The sequence below is a fragment of the Lepidochelys kempii genome, chromosome 3 (assembly GCF_965140285.1).
Source record: "Lepidochelys kempii isolate rLepKem1 chromosome 3, rLepKem1.hap1, whole genome shotgun sequence".
Taxonomy (NCBI): Eukaryota; Metazoa; Chordata; order Testudines; family Cheloniidae; genus Lepidochelys; species Lepidochelys kempii.
This window is the reverse complement of record NC_136382.1, coordinates 120,473,027-120,493,517: the sequence shown is the minus strand read 5'-3', so window position 1 is coordinate 120,493,517 and position 20,491 is coordinate 120,473,027. Positions and strand designations below refer to the sequence as shown.

Genomic DNA, 20,491 nt, shown 5'->3' with positions numbered 1-20,491 from the left:
ATGTAGAACACACATTAGCAAGTCAAAAATAAGCAAATTCCCATCAAGAGCCGAGTATATAACCTTTACATTCTATGTATGTTTTTCTTAATCACGATATCCTCATTGATATAAATGTTCAGAAATAATTAGTGCCTCATTTACACCAGATTACACAGAAACTTAGGTTTTGCAGTAAAGACACAATTTTAAAATTGTGGTCACATTATAAAAGAGAGATAACATTGTATGTGCATTATATTAAGAGCAGTTAAAAATGCAACTAAATTGAAATAAAAATTAAAGTTAGTGTTCACTTCTATTTACAACTGAATTTATAAATATTAAAGCAATAAATTCTCAAAATGTGTTGCTTTGTTTTTAGAAAATGAGTCACAGAATTCATATGTGGTTCTAAGACAAACAACAGAAACGGAACACAGAGGAACAGGGTTTTAAACTCAAGATAATTAGTGAAGTAGGGTCCAGTGGGAATAAATTCTAATGGAAAAGGAAGTTCAGGAGTGCTGGCAGTTTCTCAAAGAAAATATTTAAGGCACAACAGCAAACTATCCCAATATGAAGGAAAGATAGGATAGGAAAAATAGCAAGAGGCCAATATGGCTCCATCAGGAGCTCTTTAATGACTTGAAAATCAAAAAGAAATCCTACAAAAAGTGGAAACAAAGACAAATTGCTAAGGAGGGCTATAAAAGAATAATAAGGAGGGCTATAAAAGAACAGGAAGAGACATAAAAGTCTAAGAAGAGGTTCTATAAATACATTAGGAACAAGAGAAAGACAAAGGAAGTATAAGTCCACTATTTGGCCGGGAAAGGGAGCTAATAATTAAGGCATTAATTAAGGCTGAAGTGCTTAATGCCTATTTTGCTTGAGTATTCACTAAAAAAGTTAATTGTGACCAGATGCTTAACACAATTCATATTAACATGGGAAAAGAAAAACAAGCCAAAACAGAGAAAGAACAGGTTAAAGAATTTTTAATTAAATTAGATATATTCAAGGCAACAGAGCCTGACAAAATTCATCCTAGGGTACTTAAATGAACTACCTGAAGCAATCTCAGCACCTTTTAGCCATTATCTTCAAGAACTAAGAGAGTACTGGTGAAGTCCTGGAAGACTGGAGAAAGGAGAACCTATTTCCCTTTTTAAAGATAAAGAGGACCCGAGGAATTAAAGATCTGTCAGTCTCACTGATACCTGGAAAGCTACTGGACCAAATTATTAAACAACCAATTTGTGAGCACCTAGAGCAGTGGTGGGCAACCTGTGGCCCATCAGGGTAATCCACTGGTGGGCTGCAAGACACTGTTTACATTGACCATCCACAGTAACGGCTGCCCACAGCTCCCAGTGGCCACGGCTCGCCGTTCCTGGCCAATGGGAGCTGCGGGAAGTGGCGTGGGCCACAGGGACATGCTGGAACAGCGAACTGCGGCCACTGGGAGCTGCGGGCGGCCATGCCTGCAGACGGTCAATGTAAACACTATCTTGCGGCCTGCCAGCGGATTACCCTGACGGGCTGCAGGTTGCCCACCACTGACCTAGAGGATAATAAGCAATAGTCAACGTGGATTTGTCAAGAACAAATCATGCCAAGCCAACCTAGTTTCCTTCTTTGGCATGGTTATTGACCTAGTGTATGGGAAGAAGCAGTAGATGGGATTCATCCTGATTTCACTAGAGCTTTTGATGCAGTCTTTTATGACATTCTCATTAGCAAATAAGGGAAATATAGTCTAGATGAAATTACTATAAAGCAGGTGCACAAAAAGTAATCAGCTTAATCTGCAGCAAGGGAGATTCAAGTTAGATATTAAGAAAAGAATTCTAATTAAGGAAATATAATTGGTTAATATAATTAAGTTCTGGAACAGGTTTCTAAGGGAGCTTGTAGAATCCCAGTCATTGGAGGTTTTTAAGAACAGGCTGGACAAACACCTGTCACATAGGTTTAGGTATACTTCGTCTTGCCTCAGCACAAGAGGGTGGACTAGATGACCCTTCAAGGTCCCTTCCAACCCTACATTTCTCTGATTCTATCGTAAGACCCCCACGTGGTATCAGGCAGGAACTGAAGAAGTTTGGCTGCCTAATAATTTCTAAACAAAAGTGTGCAGCATACTTTAATTATGTCTGTCAAAACATCTCAATAATGAAGAATTTGACTTTTGCATCTCAAGGATTACAGTAGTTATTGTGGAATTTAAGTGTGGATAGTTTGGTATAAAAATTGTTAGCAGTTTTGCAAGACTACAGAAGATGTGGCATAATATGCTGGGATATTTTATAAAAAAAAAAAAAGTATCAGTCTAGTGAATATCAGTATTAAGAAAAAAAACACATAATGCTAGATGGTTATAAGCAAAAAGCTAGTCTGTCTTTGCAGTCCTAGATTCTACCACTATCCCAAAAAGCATACTGTTAACTTTTAGGGCTGGATCCTCAAGTGACAAACTCGCATTTGCTCTACTGTAGTCAACAGAACTACACCAGTTTACCCGAGGGATGTCTACACTACCATTTTTCTTCAAATTGTAACAATGCCAGAAGCAACAATGTGGATAGGCCATGGGCGTTTTATTCACTGTGTCCTCCAGACCAGCTCTGAGCAGGGCACGATGAAATGCCCCACACTGGCTCTCCTATTGTTACTATTACTGATGGAGCTATGACACTAGGAAATTTGAAGAAGAATGCTAGTGTGAACACAGCTAGAGTGAATATAGCATAGAAAAAAGATCGGAAGAATCTAATTTCATGAAGAAATGGTAACATTACGAAATCCCTGCACCCAGACACATATGCCCTTTTCCATAACCAACCTGAGAGAAACAAGTGACAGGTCTGGTCTACCTACAGAGTTAGATTGATGCAAGGCAGCTTATGTCAAGCTAACTATAGAAGTAACTTACATTTCACTCCCCATCGATGTAACTGCCCAGCTACACTATCTTAACTCCACCTCCTTGAGCAGAGTAGAGCCAACATCAATGTAGCAGGTCAATGCAATGGCAGTGTAGACACTGCATTACTCATGTTGACTGTTACTGATTTTCACTAGCCTTCCCACAATGCCCCACACTGACAGTACAATTGATACCAGTGTTCCAGGTAAGGACGCGCACCACCAGCATAAGTAGCAAGATGTAGACATGCATAAGCTACGTAATTACTGTGGTATCTGTATGCCAATGTAAAGTTGACTTAATTTTATAGTCTAGACAAGCGCACAGAAACAGGTGAGAGCAAGGGAAAGAACTCAAGAGGGAAGACAGAAAGGCCCCTCCCCTTCTCTTAACATTCCCCTAGAGAATAGCACCTAGGGAGTTCTAAAGAGAGTAATACAGTGTTTGGAGAACTGCTGGTTGGAATGTCAGGTTCTGAAAATTCCATGGCAGTTGTAGCAGCTGAAATGAGAGATGACAGACAGCTTGAGGAAGAAAGCACTGAGGATGAATTCCAGCATCAAGGTTCCTACTTTACTCTCCCAGAGCAAACCCATGAAATGCAGGGTGGGAGGGTAGAATGTGGTTGGATGGAAATGATAAAGTTTAAAACATACCTTTTCAAAATGTGACGGAACAATGTATCACATTTATACACTTAATATTTTTACCGCTGCACACACAGTAGCTATTCACCTGTCATATTATTTTAGGGAGTGTATGGGAAAGGAGACCCACAGCTTCTACAGCAGTATATCAACAAGATCATACACCAGAATGGTTGCATCTGCTCAACACATACAAACAATATTTGCATAAAACCAAGTTGAAAATCTAATTAAACTGAAATCTCCTCTCAAGATGGATTTACATTTTAGGGTGATCTGAGTGACAACTAACAGTTATTTTTTTTAAAATGTGATGAATTTTTACTTAATGTCACTTTTATATTAGATTTTTCTTTAAAATCTATTTTCCTGTAAGATTGTCAAAATTATATGCTCCTTCAAAACATGTTTTAAAATACTTTCACCAGTTCTTAATTTTAACAAGTGCTGATGTGTTATTTACTCAGATATACTATTCCACCACTACTCCTTCAATAGAAATCATTATATTTATATGCCATTATGTGAATAATATTTTCTTCCATCTGTAATTGATGGATTCATGTGTAACTCATGCTACTCTAATAACTTTAGAGTCGTGTCTAAGTTCGTCATTTGGCAAGAAGCTGAAAGGCCTTCCCTCTTTATGACTCATCTTCAATTCTGCTGATTGGTTCATCACCCACTGGTGAATTATAATCAAAACAGAATGTTGTTAAATAGTTAAATACAAATACGTATATTAAGGGTTCTACTAATACTGATAAAAAGCCAGGGAACAGATTTGAGTCATTCTATCCTGCTAGTAGATGAAGTTCTGATGAGAGAATATTCTTTTCCAGAGTGTTGTGTCTAAATATTGTAGACAGAGGTTTTTAAAAAAATATATATTAACGTTGGATTCTACATATATAGTGTTATTCTAACTATTGTTTCAGAAATTTAGTAAGAACCCCTTAAATGCATTGGGCATTCAAACAATTTAATCTGCACTGATACAGATTCTAAAATGGCTGCTGAAACACACATTTCAAAAAGCCTTGGTAGAGTATGAGGCAGTGCTAAGGCCCTAGCTGATGCCATTGGCATCTTGCTGATTAAAATTAGATTACATTATCAAAACACTATATCTATATTTGGACTTTTTTAAATAAGGGAAATGACTTGACAGCTTTTCAAAATGATAAATACAGCCTTATCTATACTAAGTTATAAAACAGCAACTTATTTTCTTCAGGTTTCAGAGTAACAGCCGTGTTAGTCTGTATTCGCAAAAAGAAAAGGAGTACTTGTGGCACCTTAGAGACTAACCAATTTATTTGAGCATAAGCTTTCATGAGCTACAGCTCACTTCATCGGATGCATACTGTGGAAAGTACAGAAGATCTTTTTATACATACAAAGCATGAAAAAATACCTCCTCCCACCCCACCAGCAGGAATTTTTTCACACTTTGTATGTATAAAAAGATCTTCTGTACTTTCCACAGTATGCATCCGATGAAGTGAGCTGTAGCTCATGAAAGCTTATGCTCAAATAAATTGGTTAGTCTCTAAGGTGCCACAAGTACTCCTTTTCTTATTTTCCTCACTTTCCTTTGGAAAAACTCTCCAAGTTGATATTCAGCTCTTTGATGTAGCAGGCTGCCTAAAGAAGGACTTTATTTTAAATGCTCTGCAGTGACACTTTTAAAGTTAATATTTGTTCAAGAAGTAAAAAACTGTATTTGTGATTACAAGCTAGCCTCCAGCCACTTCAAGGAAGCCTCTGAATACACCCCCCACCTGCAGGACTGAAAGGAAAGGAGATGAAATTCCATTCCTCCACAAAACTGAACTGCTAGCGAATATTAATTAGAGAGTTCTTGGTATAAGCTCATTTGTTGAGATACCAGAATCGAGTGTGGGGATGGTAGAGGGTACAATTCGATATAAAAAGCTGATGGCAATGTACTTGACAATAACCCCTATAAACAGAGACAAGGATAGCTGTTCTCTAGTTGTAAGAAATTGTCAAATTATTTCAAAGGGCACTAGAGAAGACTGGAGACTTCTGTAACCATAGTGCAACCAATCTCAGTTTACATTAGCTTCTGGTATACAGCAGGTAGAGTTCTTGAACCTAACCTACAATTATTTTCTTGTAGTGAATATCAGGTACAAAGTAGCAATTGCCAAAAGCCAACTTCAACACACACTTTGCCATTTATAATTGGAAGTGTTTAGCCTGAGGGCTTGATTAGGAACTTACCCACGAATCTGGGTGGATTAAAAAAACTTGATTGAAAAAAAATTAAAATTTATTTAAATCAAATATTTTATTTAAATTAAATATTTTTATTTCAAAAATCAACCTATTAAAACTAATTTTTCTATTAAGACAATCTATATTAAGGCCTATTAATCTAAATTATTAATAATATTAATCTATATAAATTTTATAATCAATTAAAACAATTCAATATTACTTTCTAATTTAATCAGTACATGTTTGCTGTCAAATTTTAAAGAAAGTTCAACCACTGAATTGGTGGAAGTCCCTGGCTAAGCACCCGGAGCCAGTGTTTGCTGAAGTGCTAAACCAGCTTTTGACAGCAGTAAGCTTCTTCTGCAGGTGCAGAGAAAATACTTTCTTCATTTCAGTCTATTGAACTAGTTCATTTCAAAGACTATTTCATTTCATTCAAAACTGAGAAATTAACTGGGAGTTGAAAAAGAAGGAAGCCTTGTTTTTCTCTCCAAGCTATGAATAAAACTGAGGTGTGAGAGGAGATCTGGCTAACTCTAAAATCCTGAAGGACACAGTGACTAGAAACAATCAGCTCAATTCATGTAATTTATTTAATAAATCAGTTACTCTTACATGGAACACATGTTTTGATATTCTACAGGTTAGCAATAGGCACACTCCAAGCCTCGAACCCACCAAGCTTCAACCTGTAATATACAGCCACTGGTCCCCTGCACACTCACATTATCCAGAAATTCACTCCTTCCAGAGAAACAGTATAACCCAGCTCACCAGGTCTACCACAGATCACTGTTCTTACAGGTATGTTTACAGTGAAATCAAGTGTCAGTTTATTTAACAAGGAATAGAGATTCAAGTAAAAGTATTGGAAACAAATGTTAAAATGTAAAATAAAATCATAACATGCTTTCTAAAGTCTAGACTTAATTAACAAGATACTATCCTGTCTAACCAAGTACTCCTCATGCAAAATCCTGAAGCATTTTACAGCTAGTTTCGCTGTGACCCTTTTTTCATGAGAAACATGCTGTTTCTCTCCTCAGTGAAAGAGCCCGTGTGTTGCTTGTTACCCCAAGATATACAAAAAGAATCTTTTGTCTTTATTCATAAACAGGGACCAACACACACACCCCTCCCCATTGTTTGTTTCATCCTATAGATTTCCTTTCTTGTAGATTTTGCAATCTCTTATTTTGCCAGTGGCTCATGCAAACAGGCATACCTTGTGAGGCAAATGATACGCAAAATAACCAGACACAGAGATAGGCGTCTGTTACCTTGGAAATATTCCTTTCAGGCAAGGAGTATGTCTAGGGTGACCAGACAGCAAATGTGAAAAATCAGGACAGGGGGTGGAGGGTAATAAGAGCCTATATAAGAAAAAGACCCAAAAATCAGTACTGTCCCTATAAAATCGGGACATTTGGTCACCCTAAGTATGTCACCACCTGGAGATCTGCCTTAATGCCAAGGCGACAAGAACACAATTTTCAGTATAGATTCACAACTCCTTAAAGATTATCCTTCCATATATGTCGCAATGACTAAGACCACCAGTGGGCTACTGGCTCTCAGTAGAGCCCTCACATGACAACTTTCGGTGAACTATCACGCATATATCTGATCCAGGTGATTCCGGTAAAGCCCCATGCACTCCTTGTGCCTTTTGTCAATTGGCACCAAGGGATCCTTGGATCACACCCTCCAGTTGTACTCTCTCTGGCTTAATCATTTGGAAAAAAGAATAAGTAGGTGTGCAAAATTTGTATTAAATAAATTGAAGACAAAGAAATGACAGAGTAATTCAAGCTCATGGATAAATGGCTGACGTTGGTCCATAAAGACAAAGTAATAAAATAAAGGATAGCGAAAACTTCAAAAAGGTCACATACATATAGATCTAGGATTATATTGAATAGAACTAAATATCGTGCACTGCTCCTAGTAGTCGCTTTAATAGCAAAGAACTGTAAATAAATACAATTTTTTTTTTTACTATTAAATATCAAGTCATCCAACTTATACTAGTCAAGTAACAAAGCCTCATTTCAGATAACGTACTCAAATGTTGTGGTTTTATTACATCATTACTTGGCAAAAGCCAACAGGCTTAAACTAGTATTTCATTTCACTTTGAAGGCCTGCTCTTGTAGTCATAGCAATTGAGAATTCAGTCTGTCTTGTATATGTTAACAGCAGCTAATAGAAAATATTAGCAATTTTTAACCACTGCATCTGGCAAAGCATACTGCTATACCTGTGCTATCCTTTACTTAAAAGTTAGGACAAAACAATTTACTAGTTTAAGACAGTAGAATGAACAGATGTGCCTTTTCAAGCAAAAACAGCTTCAGAAGGCAGGTGGGAACTAAGCTGGTGGACCAATTTCAAAGGGAAATGCTACTTTTCACCTGTTGCAGTCAGCCGTTCTCAAAATATTTCAGGAGTGGCTGGACTTCTTGAAACGTCAACTGTTACTTAAATACTGAACTCTTTCAAAGGATTTTTTAAAGGATTTTTTTTTTAAGTGACATTTAAAATTTAAGGTAACATATCAGAATAGCAGTATGTTCATTTCTGAGCAACTGGGACACATCTTCAGTGGCTGAAGGACTGGCATCAATCCTCAGCACACCTGAGCCACACACATATAGCCTAAGAATAATGTGGCTCACTGCTTAATCCTTGCACAGGTACACTTTTTTTTTTTTTAGTGACTATTATGAAGATCTCTGGTTCTTACGCAAGCAAGACTCAAATTCTACACCAAAAGCTGTTAGTGGTTATTGTATAACCAGATAATGGCATAGAGAGTACACTTATAAAGTTTGCGGATGATACGAAGCTGGGAGAGGTTGCAAGTGCTTTGGAGGATTAGATTAAAATTCAAAATGATCTGGACAAACTGGAGAAATGGTCTGAAGTAAACAGGACAAAATTCAATAAGGACAAATGCAAAGTACTCCACTTATGAAGGAACAATGGGAAATGACTGCCTAGGAAAGCGTACTGCAGAAAGGGATCTGGGGGTCATAGTGGATCACAAGCTAAATATGAGTGAACAGTGTAACACTGGTGCAAAAAAAGCAAACATTCTGGGATGTATTTGCAGGAGTGTTGTAAGCAAGACACGAGAAGCAATTCTTCTGCTCTACTCCACATTGATTAGGCCTCAACTGGAACAGTTTTGGGCGCCACATTTCAGGGAAGATCTGGACAAATTGGAGGAAGTCCATAGAAGAGCAACAAAAATGATTAAAGGTTTAGAAAACATGACCTCTGAGGGAATATTGAAAAAATTGGGTTTGTTTAGACTGGAGACTGAGAGGGGACATGATAACCTTTTCCAAGTACATAAAAGGTTGTTACAGAGAGGAGGGAGAAAAATTGTTCTCCTTAACATGAGGATACAACAAGAAGCAATGGTCTTAAATTGCAGCAAGGGAAGTTTAGGTTGGACATTAGGAAAAACTTCCTGTCAGGCTAGTTAAGCACTGGAATAAATTGCTTACAGAGGTTGTGGAATCTCCATCATTGGAGATTTTAAACTGTAAGGATGGTCTAAATCATGGGTGGGCAAACTTTTTGGCCTGAGGGCCACATCCGGGAATAGAAATTGTATGGTGGGCCATGAATGCTCACAAAATTGGGGTTGGTATGTGGGAGGGGGTAAGGGCTCGGGTTGGGGGTGCAGGCTCTGAGGTGGGGCTGGGGATGAGGAGTTTGGGATGTAGGAGGGTGCTCTGGGATGGGACCGAGGGGGTCGGAGGGGGATGAGGGCTGGGGCAGTGGGTTGGGGCATGGGGAGAGGTTCCGGGGTGCAAGCTCCAAGCAGCACTTACCTCAAGCAGCTCCCAGAAGAAGTGGCATGTCCCTTCTCCAGCTCCTACACTGAGGCGCGACTAGGCAGCTCTGCACACTGCCCCATCTGCAGATATTGTCCCTGCAGGTACCGCCCCTGCAGCTCCCATTGGAGTGCTGGAGGGGGCCATTGGAGTGCGTAGGAGCCAGAGCAGGGCCATGCCGCAGCTTCCGGGAGCCGCATGGAGCGGTCCCCGACCCTGCGCCCTGGCTGGAGTGCCAGAGCAGGGCCGAGCCACGCGGTGTGGCCCCCGACCCTGCGCCCCGGCTGGAGCAGGACCAACCCAGCGCCCCAGCTGGAGCGCCAGAGTACTGGCCTACGAATCAATGAACCTGCCAGACAAAGGAAAGCTCTTCAACTCACACAATAATGACTCTTTGGATCAGGAGCAGATTTACCATGAAAGCAACCACAGTGGCCCCCAATGACAGGGAGGCCCCAAAACACAGAACAAATATCTGACAACCTTTCCCCAAGACCCGCCCAGCAGCGCAGCAGGGCTCAAGCAGGCAGGCTGTCTGCATGCCATGGCCAGTGGCCCCACGCCACTCCCGAAAGCAGCTGGCTGCTGGCACATCTCTGGACGCTCCCTGCCCGCTCTGCCTCCCTCCCTATGCTCCGCTTTGCTCCCAGAAGCGGCCGGCATGTCCCTGTAGCTCCGGAGGGTGCCTCCACACACTATGCCTGCCCCAAGCGCAGGCTCCGCAGCTCCCATTGGCTGGGAACTGAGGTCAATGGGAGCTGCGGGGCAGTGCCTGCGGGCAGCAGTGCAGGGAGATCCTCTGGGCCCCTCCCTCCGCCGCCTAGGATCCGCTGCCGGAGGGTGGGGTGTGCCAGTCGCTGTGGGAGGCGTGCCACCCAAGGTAAGCACTGCCCCCGACCCCCTTCCCCAGCCCAGAGCCCGCACCCAAACTTCCTCACAAAGCCCCCCCCCAACCCCTCCTGCACCCCTGCCCCAATCAAGGTACCTCACTTTATTTTCATTTACTTCCCATTTCTTATAATATAGGAGGAGGAGGAGGAGGAAGAAAAAAAGAATGAAAAGCGGGGGGGGGGGAGAGATAAGTGCGAATGTTCTTTTTCTTGGCTGATCGGGGGGAAAGGGGGGTGGCCATGGCGAAAATGAAGCTGCGCACAGGGCCCCACTAACTCTAAATCCACCACTGCTTTTGGGTGCAATTACAATATGGAAACTTCAACTCTTTCTATAGGGAGTTTCATTCTTGGTGCTTATAAATCATGGACACCCCCCCCCCCCCATCACAGGCAAGCCATAACAATCCATTACTTTGGGCTGGACTTCAAAGTGGAAGAGGACTCTGGTGTTAATGCCTGCTTCCTATACTGGGGAAATTTATTATTTACAAAGCCCAAACACAGGGAGACTGCTTTTGGAACTGGTGAGGCAAGAATATGGGCAAGTCTAACTTAGGTTCTAATATAGAGTAAGCATATATTTAGTGTGTTAAAAACATCTGTTTTTCTCCAGTAGCACATTAGCTTTATTTGTTGGGGTACTGTATACACATTTTATTTTGTTTATGTTGGCAGGGTTTAATACCCGAAGATAGAAACACATGAGCCAAGATTTCTGCCACTTACAAAATGAAAGAAGTATTTTTTTAAATTATGAAGCTTAGTGCCTCAATAGTCCAAAGCAATCTTACCATCTATGTTTTGGAATATACTTGTAAAATGAGCAGTTTTATTTTTAACTGTGACACTAAATATTCACAACTAGTCAAATAATTTGATTAAACAGTTCTAGTTCTCTAAATTTCATGGTATTTTATATTGTGGAAAGCTGTTCAAAGCAACAAGATAGTCCCATTGCTTTACAACACTGAAACCTATTATGTCACCTGTTCATGAGGTGACAATTCCAATAGTACTAAAGTTGGAATAGCTTATAAAAATAAGACACGAAGGAACCAGCATATTTAACAATACAGTTCTCACAGTAGTTTGACAAATTTCAGAGGTGATGGCTTCTATCCCTTTGTAATTAAGATCAATTACACAACTTCCTGTCACAACAAAATTGTTTCTGGTCAGATAAAAGTCACGTAAACAAAAGAAATATACCTATGCATATCTTGTAATTTTAAATAAGATTTTCAAAAGACCATTAAATTAGATGTTTTAACAGACTGGCAGACAATTCACAGATAGAAAAGGAGTACTTGTGGCACCTTAGAGACTAACAAATTTATTTGAGCATAAGCTTTCGTGAGCTACAGCTCGCTTCATCGGATGCATGCCACGAAAGCTTATGCTCAAATAAATTTGTTAGTCTTTAAGGTGCCACAAATACTCCTTTTCTTTTTGCGGATACAGACTAACACGGCTACTACTCTGAAAATTCACAGATAGAAATCTATTGAACAACTCATAAGATGTACTACAATTCGTCTTAAAAAACCACAATGGTCTTGAGGTAAGCCATGTAATTGGTAAAGCAAAAACAAAGGCACAAGTTAAAAGGGCTTTTATTTATTTTTTCCAGAAATTAAATCAGTATATGGAGAGACTAGAAATGAATTTTATCTGGTTACAAACATTTAATAATGTTAAGAATCAAGTTTTCAAACAAGATGAAATCTGCATAGGTAAGACTTCTCCTCCCCTTTAGCTATCGTAAACAGGAGATTTTTTAAATAATGATATGCTCTGGGGAAATGATGTTCTGATGACTCAATCTCTAGATGGTAAAAATAACCTAGAAATACTGAGTCATATAGGCAGCAGCAGCATCTGAGCAAATCATCATACAGGACCCAATCTTTTCTTCCATGTACGTCAACTGGAGTTTTGCTAATGACTTCAATGACAATAAGATCAGGTCCATTAAAAAACAAAAGCAACAAGGAAAACAAACTCATGTTGGCAATCGCCAAAATGTGAGGGAAACCACGTATCCATTGACTGCAGGAAGTTTATGAAGATTATAAACAAAAACAGCTAGAAATAAATTAAGAAAGCAGTGGGTCATGCACTTGAGGCATGACACCAAACTAACTTATTTTTATATGGCCCTGTTTAAGTCCACATTTGTTTTTCTCATTCTATGGGTGGATTGTGGTTTTTTAGGGTAAATTTGCATTACCAAGCATTCTTACCCAATAAATCTTCTTCCTGCTTGACATTTTTATTGCTGTTAACATCTTGGCATTTGTTTTCTTTTGGCCTAATCCTGCAAATCCTTACTCACATTAGTAAACCCACTGATTTCAATTGACTACTTGTTGAATAAGGGTGCACAGGAGCAAGCTCTTTGTTTGTAAATACAGTTTACAGCATAGTGATCTCATTTCTTGTATTACGTGTTGCTTCACTGAACTCCCAAAGGGTGGAGAGTGCTGAAAGAAGCAGGAAATGGTTTGTATAACTCCCTTCCACCTAACAATGCTATTAAGACACAATTCATATTTTGTTAAATACTCCTCCATAAGAAATCAATTTCAATAGCTAAGATGGTCTTTAAAAGGTTTAATTTTTTCTGCACAAAGGAGTAGACAGTTTTAGAACACTTAATTTAGTTCATTTGTTAGAGATGCCTCTCAGTTTTGGTTTGAATTAATCTCAACAAACCCAAAGGGGAGTTCACTTCTGCACACAAGACAGCGAAGAGAACTAGTTCTACTTTGGTTTGTCACTAAGAATACAGCTGAGAACACTTCAAAACTTACCCATTTCAGCAAACCTAACAGTGAAAAAGACTAAAACTGAAAGGAAATTAAGGAATTAAAATTTTTAAAAAATAAGGGTGCAGATAGGGAGCATAAAGCTTTACTTCTAAATTTTGGAGATCCTCTCTCTGTCCTCCTTAAAAGTGCATTTATTTGTTTGCAAGTATTAAAAATATGCCAGTTAACACTTTTTTCTAAGAACCAAAGTGTACTCTGTGTCCTAAAAAGTTTCTTCCTAAAACACCTCAACATATGAAAAAAAGGCCCAATCCTGCAAACAGATCCACACATGTGGAACCTTAGCCCACAGAGTCCCATTGACTAAAATGGGACTCCATGCTGGGTAAAGATCTGCCTGTATAGATCTCCCTGAGGAATAGGGCCCAAAACTGGCAACTAAGGATCTGATCCTGCAAAACAAGTGTCTTTGCTCACGCAAGTAGTGCCATTTACCCATTGACTCCAATGGGACCAAGAGAATCAGTCAGGCTGATTGATTTCAAGTTAAAATCCAGATCTTACATTAGTACCACAAAAGCACAGTGTACTTGACATACTGGATCCTCTTATTATAGTCTTTATTTTTCCTGCTGGAAGAGTGACTTAGCAAATTCCAAACTAGACCTCCCAAGGAAAGGAATTATCTATTAAATAACATATGTCTCTAAAAATATGTTGAGCCTGAGATCACATTCTTGAGAAGTCAGCATACAGCTCCTTGGTGTTTCCAGCACCCCACAACTGAATGAAGCTTAAATGTGACAAATGACATAATAAAAGTGAAATTACAACATTGCAAATAACGAGAAAAATGGTTGGGTCAATTACCTCCAAGAAATCAAGTAGGCAAATGCAGAAAGAATCTAACTCGGGGCGGGCAAACTTTTTGGCCTAAGGACCATATTGGGTTTCTGAAATTGTATGGAGGACCGGTTAGGGGAGGCTGTGCCTCCCAAAACAGACAGGTGTGGCTTGGCCCCCACCCCCATCCGACCCCCCCGCTTCTCGCCCCCTGACGGCCCCCCTGGGACTCCTTCCTCATCCAATCCCCCTGTCCCCTGAAGACCCCCCTGGGACTCCTGCCCCATCCACCGCCCGCCCCGCTCCCTGTGCCCTGACCGCCCCCAGACCCACCACCGCCCCATCCAACCCCTCCTTTCATTCCTGACTGTCCCCCTGGAACCCCTGCCCCATCCAACCACCCCTTCTCCCTGTCCCGCCCAGAATCCCTGCCCCATCCAATGCCCCCTCTCCTTCCTGACTGCCCCCCCCCGGGACTCCTGCCCTCATTCAACCCCCTGTTCCCCGCCCTCTGACCACCCTGAACCCTACTCACACCCTCGCCCCCTGACCACCACCCCAAACTCCCCTGCCCTCTATCCAACCCCCCCGCTTCCTGCCCCCTTACTGCGCTGTCTGGAGTACCGGTGGCTGGCGGCGCTACAGCCGTGCTACCCAGAGCACCAGGACAGGCAGCCGCGCCGCCCGGCTGGAGCCAGCGACGCCACCGCGCAGCACAGAGCGCTGGGTCAGGCCACCCAGAGCATTGTGCCAGTGGCGCAGTGGGCGGAGGCTGCAGGGGCCGGGGGAAAGCAGGAGAGGGGCTGGGGGCTAGCCTTCCGAGCCAGGAGCTCAGGGGCCAGTTCCCTGGATGTGGCCCGCAACATGTAGTTTGCCCACCTCTGATCTAAAGTGTCTTTTCTGAAAGGGTACCACAGAAGCAAACCTAGTGTTTTTCTCTTGTATAGAAATAAACTTTACAAGTATTAATTTAGCCTCCCTGCACATCTGTGAATTAGGGAAGTGTTCTCCCCCATTTATACATAGAACTGAGGAACAGAGAAGTTATCAACATTTTCTAAAATGTCCACTAATTTTGGATGCCTCAGATGTTAAGTACCCGCTCTGATATACCTAGGAGCCTGATTTTCAGAGGTGCTAAGTAACCATCCGTTCCATTTAAGTCAATGAAAGGTGCTGGCCCTCAGAACTTAATGGAAATCAGGATCTACTGATCTCAAGTTAAGCATCCAAAAACTGGGGAACCCAAAAATCAGTGAACAATTCTGAAAATGTTGGCCTATATGACTTGCCCGAAGTCAGAAAGAAAATCCACAGCTGAGTCAGGAATACCCCAGTCCTCTATCAGTATTGCATCCCAACCCTGGGCCATAGCTCCTCCCTTTAAACAGGTTACTCAGTTTGTAAGGATGCTTAAAAGGTCACAGCCACAAAATGTGGATTTTTTTACTCTCCTCCTGTATTTCCTATTATTTCAGTAGGAAGCTGACAATTGCCTGAGGGGGCTCAGAGGAGAGCCACAAAAATGATAAATGGATTGGAAAACAAGCCTTATCGAGAAAGACTCAAGGAGCTCCATACAGTATATTTCGCATATCAAAGACAACGTCAAGGGATAATTCGATCACAGTTTAAGTACCCACAGGGAAAAAGAAATTTGGTAATACAGGGCTCCTCGATCTAGCAGACTACGGTATAACAAGATCTAATGGTTGGAAGTTAAAGCTAGACAATTCAGACTCAAATTTTTTAAGAGTGAGGGTACTTATCCATTAGAATAACTTCAAGGTTTGTGGTCGATTTTCCGTCACTGGAAATCTTTAAATCAATATTGGATGTTTTTCTAAAAGATATGCTCTAACTCAAACAAGAATTAATTCAGGGAAGTCCTGTTGCCTGTGTTATGCAGGAGGTCAAACTAGCTGATCACAATGGTCCCTTCTGGCCTTTGAATCTATGTATACAGTGGTTAAAATGTTATTAAACTAGGACAAATAAATATCCAAGGTCAACAACCCTACTCTAGGATTATGTTCTGCAGATTTTTGCATGTGTATTTCCAACATTTGGCATGTTTCTCATTGGAGTCAGCTATTTCAGAAGGGTTGGGATTAAAAATAATAAATACAATCCTATTTCATTTATATGGTAAATTATTATTTAGCTAACTTTCTGAACACTGGGTATTGAAATTCAAACAGTCTTCTTGCACCAACCATTAAAAAGAAAAATATAATAGGTCAATTGCTTCTACATTTGTTAGTCTCTAAGGTGCCACAAGTACTCCTTTTCTTTTTGCTTCTACAAGGATCACAGCTGACAATTAAACAAGTTTACCAAATTTAACCCTAAATAGCTGTATCTCATATGCATGCCATACAACAAAAACTTAATAGTTTGGCACCACTCTAATAGAAACTTAACTTACCAGTATAGCAAAACAAAAAAAACAAGTCTTTAATTTGCAAATACTGAAGGTTAAAATCAGGAAGTAATATGCAACAGTTTTCCCCAAAAATTAAGAAATAAAGAAGGAAAAATAATTGCTGCTCTTCTACCCACAATATAATTTTAGCTAAATCAGGGATAGCATAATCTGTCTTTAGTTTCTGAAGAAGTTATAAACTGGGGAGCTATTTAAAGAAAAACAGAGTGTTTAAGTCTCCACATTTATACAATTAAATTACTCTTCTTTCCAGGCACAGAATCAACAGTAGTCCTTCATATCCTCCTTTCAATACAGTGCAGGTCCTATTCCACATTGAAATAGGCACCATTTGAAGTGATTACCGCAATTGCAGAAGTACATATATGCCAAAAGTAATGCAGTTTTCCTTCTAACTACCACAAGTAATAGAAGTGTTCTGGTGTGTCCGTGCACACACACACACACACACACGCATACACATTTATCGCAAATTAGTTCAAACTAACAATATTAAAACCAAGCCAAATCCAACATCAACATTCTAAACCTCTGATGCATATACACTCCAATTTTAGGTGTAACAGTAAAATTTTTAAAGCACCTATCTGACTTGGGATTTAGGCTTCTTATCTAAAGAGTAATGTGCATCTATTTATACAATACTATTAATGCACTAAATTGGATATATACAAGATACAGAATTTGTCAAATATTAAGTCATCCAGAATCATATACTATCACTATTCTCTATGGATAGGGTCTACTAGTAACAAAATGGAACTTTTTAAGCTGCAGAACTAGTTTATGGAACCAGTTGTATCCCAAAAGCATTGTTTCCAATATTGTGACACGTCACAATAAGTACGTTTGGCCTTTAAAAAGTTAAGAAAATAAAAAACTACTAGTCAGACAACACACCTTTTAATGAAAACAGCATAATCTTTTATATTCAGCTAAGTTAGCAAATAAATACTGTAGATTACTTAGACTGGTTTCAGATATGCAAAGTCCAATTACTACATTAGTTTTCTAATAATGTTCAGAAACAAAGCAAAATAATTTAGTCTCATACTTTTTAGAAACCAAATACACTACTACAAATCAAAATCAGACCGTAGAACTCCTAACACTGCTAATTCACATGCTACAAAAATCACATGGCAGCAGGAAAACAGTTTTTTAATATGAGCTACAAAAAACAGAACATTATTCAGAAGATCATATAAAACAAATATGCATCAGTTCTTTGAAGAGCAACTGTGGAATACATGTGGCCTTTTCCAATCTATTAGTGGTAGTCTTGTTTTATAAAGTGGAACACACACACATGCATCACTAGAAGAGAATAAATGAATTTATCCCACTGCAATCAAACTGACCGGAAAAGACACCTTCTATACTTGGCCATTATCAGGTGTATAAACCTACTATGCTATATACAGAAAACAAGCAATACTTCCAGGCAAATATACATAACCACAGACAAGGCAGAGTTCCATTGAGCAACTGAGTCTTGGGTCTGATCTTTTTGTAATGTAAGTCATTGTATCAAATACTAAGGCTATGTCTACACTTAAGGTGCTGCAGCTGCACCACTGCAGTGCTTCTTGTCTAAACCAAGTCTTAGGTCACCTTAACTATGTCTCTCTCGGGGTCTCACCCCGAGTAATGTAGCTAGACTTAAATCTCAAGTGTAGGCCAGACCTAACAACACAGTCATTTTCCTTCCTGCTTGAATGCTGAGTACTGTATAGAAAAACACAGAACAAAACGCAAAGTTGAATGACATTGAAATGTCTAGAGTTTGGTTCCGTAAGGACTTTTTCAAGGGCGCTGACCAGTCAGTCACAACTGCCACTAAAGTCAACAAGAGCAGCAAGGAGTTCAGCAACTCTGAAAAGCCAAGGCCCAGGTTTTTTGCTTGCACAGCTGTGAAATTAAAGGGACAACCTAAGGTACTTCAGCCCCCAAACATTTATTTCTTTGTTTTACAAAACCTAACATGAACAGAAATGTGTCCATGCCACTGCTTTGAAATTTCAATGAACATTAGGGGGAGTGTTTTTAAATCCAAGCACAATGTTCCCAACTAAATCATGCCACTCTTGCCCATATCAGGACTCGGGAGAACCAAAGAGAAACAAGACGCAAAAGTGAAACTGACCAATCTATCATCCCCGTCCGGACAGGGTAAAATGCCCATGCCCACATGATAAATAGCGACACACATTTTAATTCTTCCAGCTATTATTAGCAGCACAGATTCGGAAGCTGCGGTTGAGCGTATCCGGCGGGGAGGGTGTTTAAACGAGGTGCCACTGGGTTTTGTAACTCAGGGGGTCCCCTCTGATCTGCGGGTTACAAGTCACCCCGGGCACTGTGCCCCTGGCCTGACGTTGGGGGCGGCTGAGACCATCCTGCAGCATGTGGGGTCAGGCGAAACACCACGAAGAGCGGGGGGGGGGGGGACGACTGTAAAACTTTGTGACGCTGGAAACGCCTTTCCCCTCCTGCCTGGCCCGAGGGTGGGTCCAGGGCCCAAGCGAGGCACAATCACACGGGCCCCGGGGGTGAGGGTCTCCGGGATCCCCCGGCCCTGGCGGTTACACGGGGGGGGGGGGGGGGCCGCCGAGCCCAGCCCCGAAGTGGCGGGGGTTCATCCCCACAACGCCCCGGGGGCTGCCCCAGCCCCTTCCTCGCCGGCCCCTGGGCCTGGCCCGGGGGCAGAGAAACACCAGCCTCCCCCCACCCCAACCGCGGGTCTCCTGGGACTCGCCCCCGACGGGGGGGGCGGGGGAGGCCGACCCCGCTCCCCTCCCCGCGGCTCCGGGCACTAGCCCGGGCCGGGCCGGGCCCCGCGGCGGCCCCTCACCTTGGTGGCCATGGTGCTGCTGGCGCGGGGTTCCCGCCGCGCGCCTCCCCTGCCCCGCGACGGGCCCGGCTCTGCCGCTGCCGCTGCTGGGCCGCGGCTGCTCCGAGCCGCCCAGTCACAAGTCCCGCCACCGCCCCCTCCGGCTGCCGGGGCTGTTTGGCTGCTCAGCAGAAACCCGCCGCGCTGGGCGGGCCGGAGCTAATGTAGCACCCGGGCAGCGGCCAGGCTGTGTCCCGGCCCCTCCCCGCTCGCTCCTCTCCTTCCTCTCCTCCTGCTCGCTTCCCCTTCTCGCCCACCCCCGCTTCGTCCGCGGCCCACATTTCTTCCCCCAGCTACCCCGCACCACCCCCCCGGCACACACACTGTTGTTTGCACTGTTTAGCCCTTGTTTCTTTGTGAGGATAGATTATTGGAATCAGAAAGGCGGTGAGCCGCATTTTGCTCACTTACATAGGTGTAAATTCGGAGTGACTCCGGATTTACACTGGCATACTTGATGACAGAATCTAGCCCTGAATATTCAGACTTGCTTCAGCTCGCCTCGCCCATTTGCTGGAAGACTAGGTCCTTTGGGTTATTAACATTCTTAGGTTTCAGAGTAGCAGCTGTGTTAGTCTGTATTCGCAAAAAGAAAAGGAGTACTTGTGGCACCTTAGAGAGTAACCAATGCATAAGTTTTCGTGAGCTACAGCTCACTTCATCCGATGCATTCAGTGGCAAATAACATTCTTAGGCAGTTTGTACAATCTCTCTAGCCATCTGAAATCTCGCTTTTTGGGGAGGAGGCGTCAGCATCCTCATTCAACTTCTTTTTGCTTCAGCCATTAATGTACTGGAGGAATCTCCACTGGTAGATTCACTTGAAGCTGCTGGCATATTTACCTTCCTACCAAAAAAATACCACTAATGCAAAAGTGAATGCATTTGTAATCAACCATTCCCACTGCCAGATATTTCTTTAAAATGCAGACAAAACAACATTTGACTGTCTGTGTGTTGTTGGGTTTTTTTGTTTTTTTTTGTTTTTTTGG

At 41.7% G+C, this 20,491-nt stretch overlaps 1 protein-coding gene across 5 annotated transcripts in view; it reads right to left on the bottom strand.

The window, feature by feature from the left end:
* SNX9 (sorting nexin 9) overlaps positions 1–19,650 on the bottom strand; it is a 98,748-nt gene extending 79,098 nt beyond the window's left edge. For 2 of the 5 annotated variants that reach the window (XM_073337766.2, XM_073337767.2), the window contains exon 1: positions 19,461–19,648. In XM_073337766.2, the coding sequence (XP_073193867.1) occupies positions 19,461–19,472 (12 nt within the window). In that variant the 5' untranslated portion in view covers positions 19,473–19,648. Of the gene's footprint in view, positions 1–19,460 lie in introns of all 5 variants that reach the window. The other 3 variants (XM_073337769.2, XM_073337770.2, XM_073337768.2) reach the window with 2 other exon arrangements.
* Between the last annotated feature and the right edge of the window lie 841 nt (positions 19,651–20,491).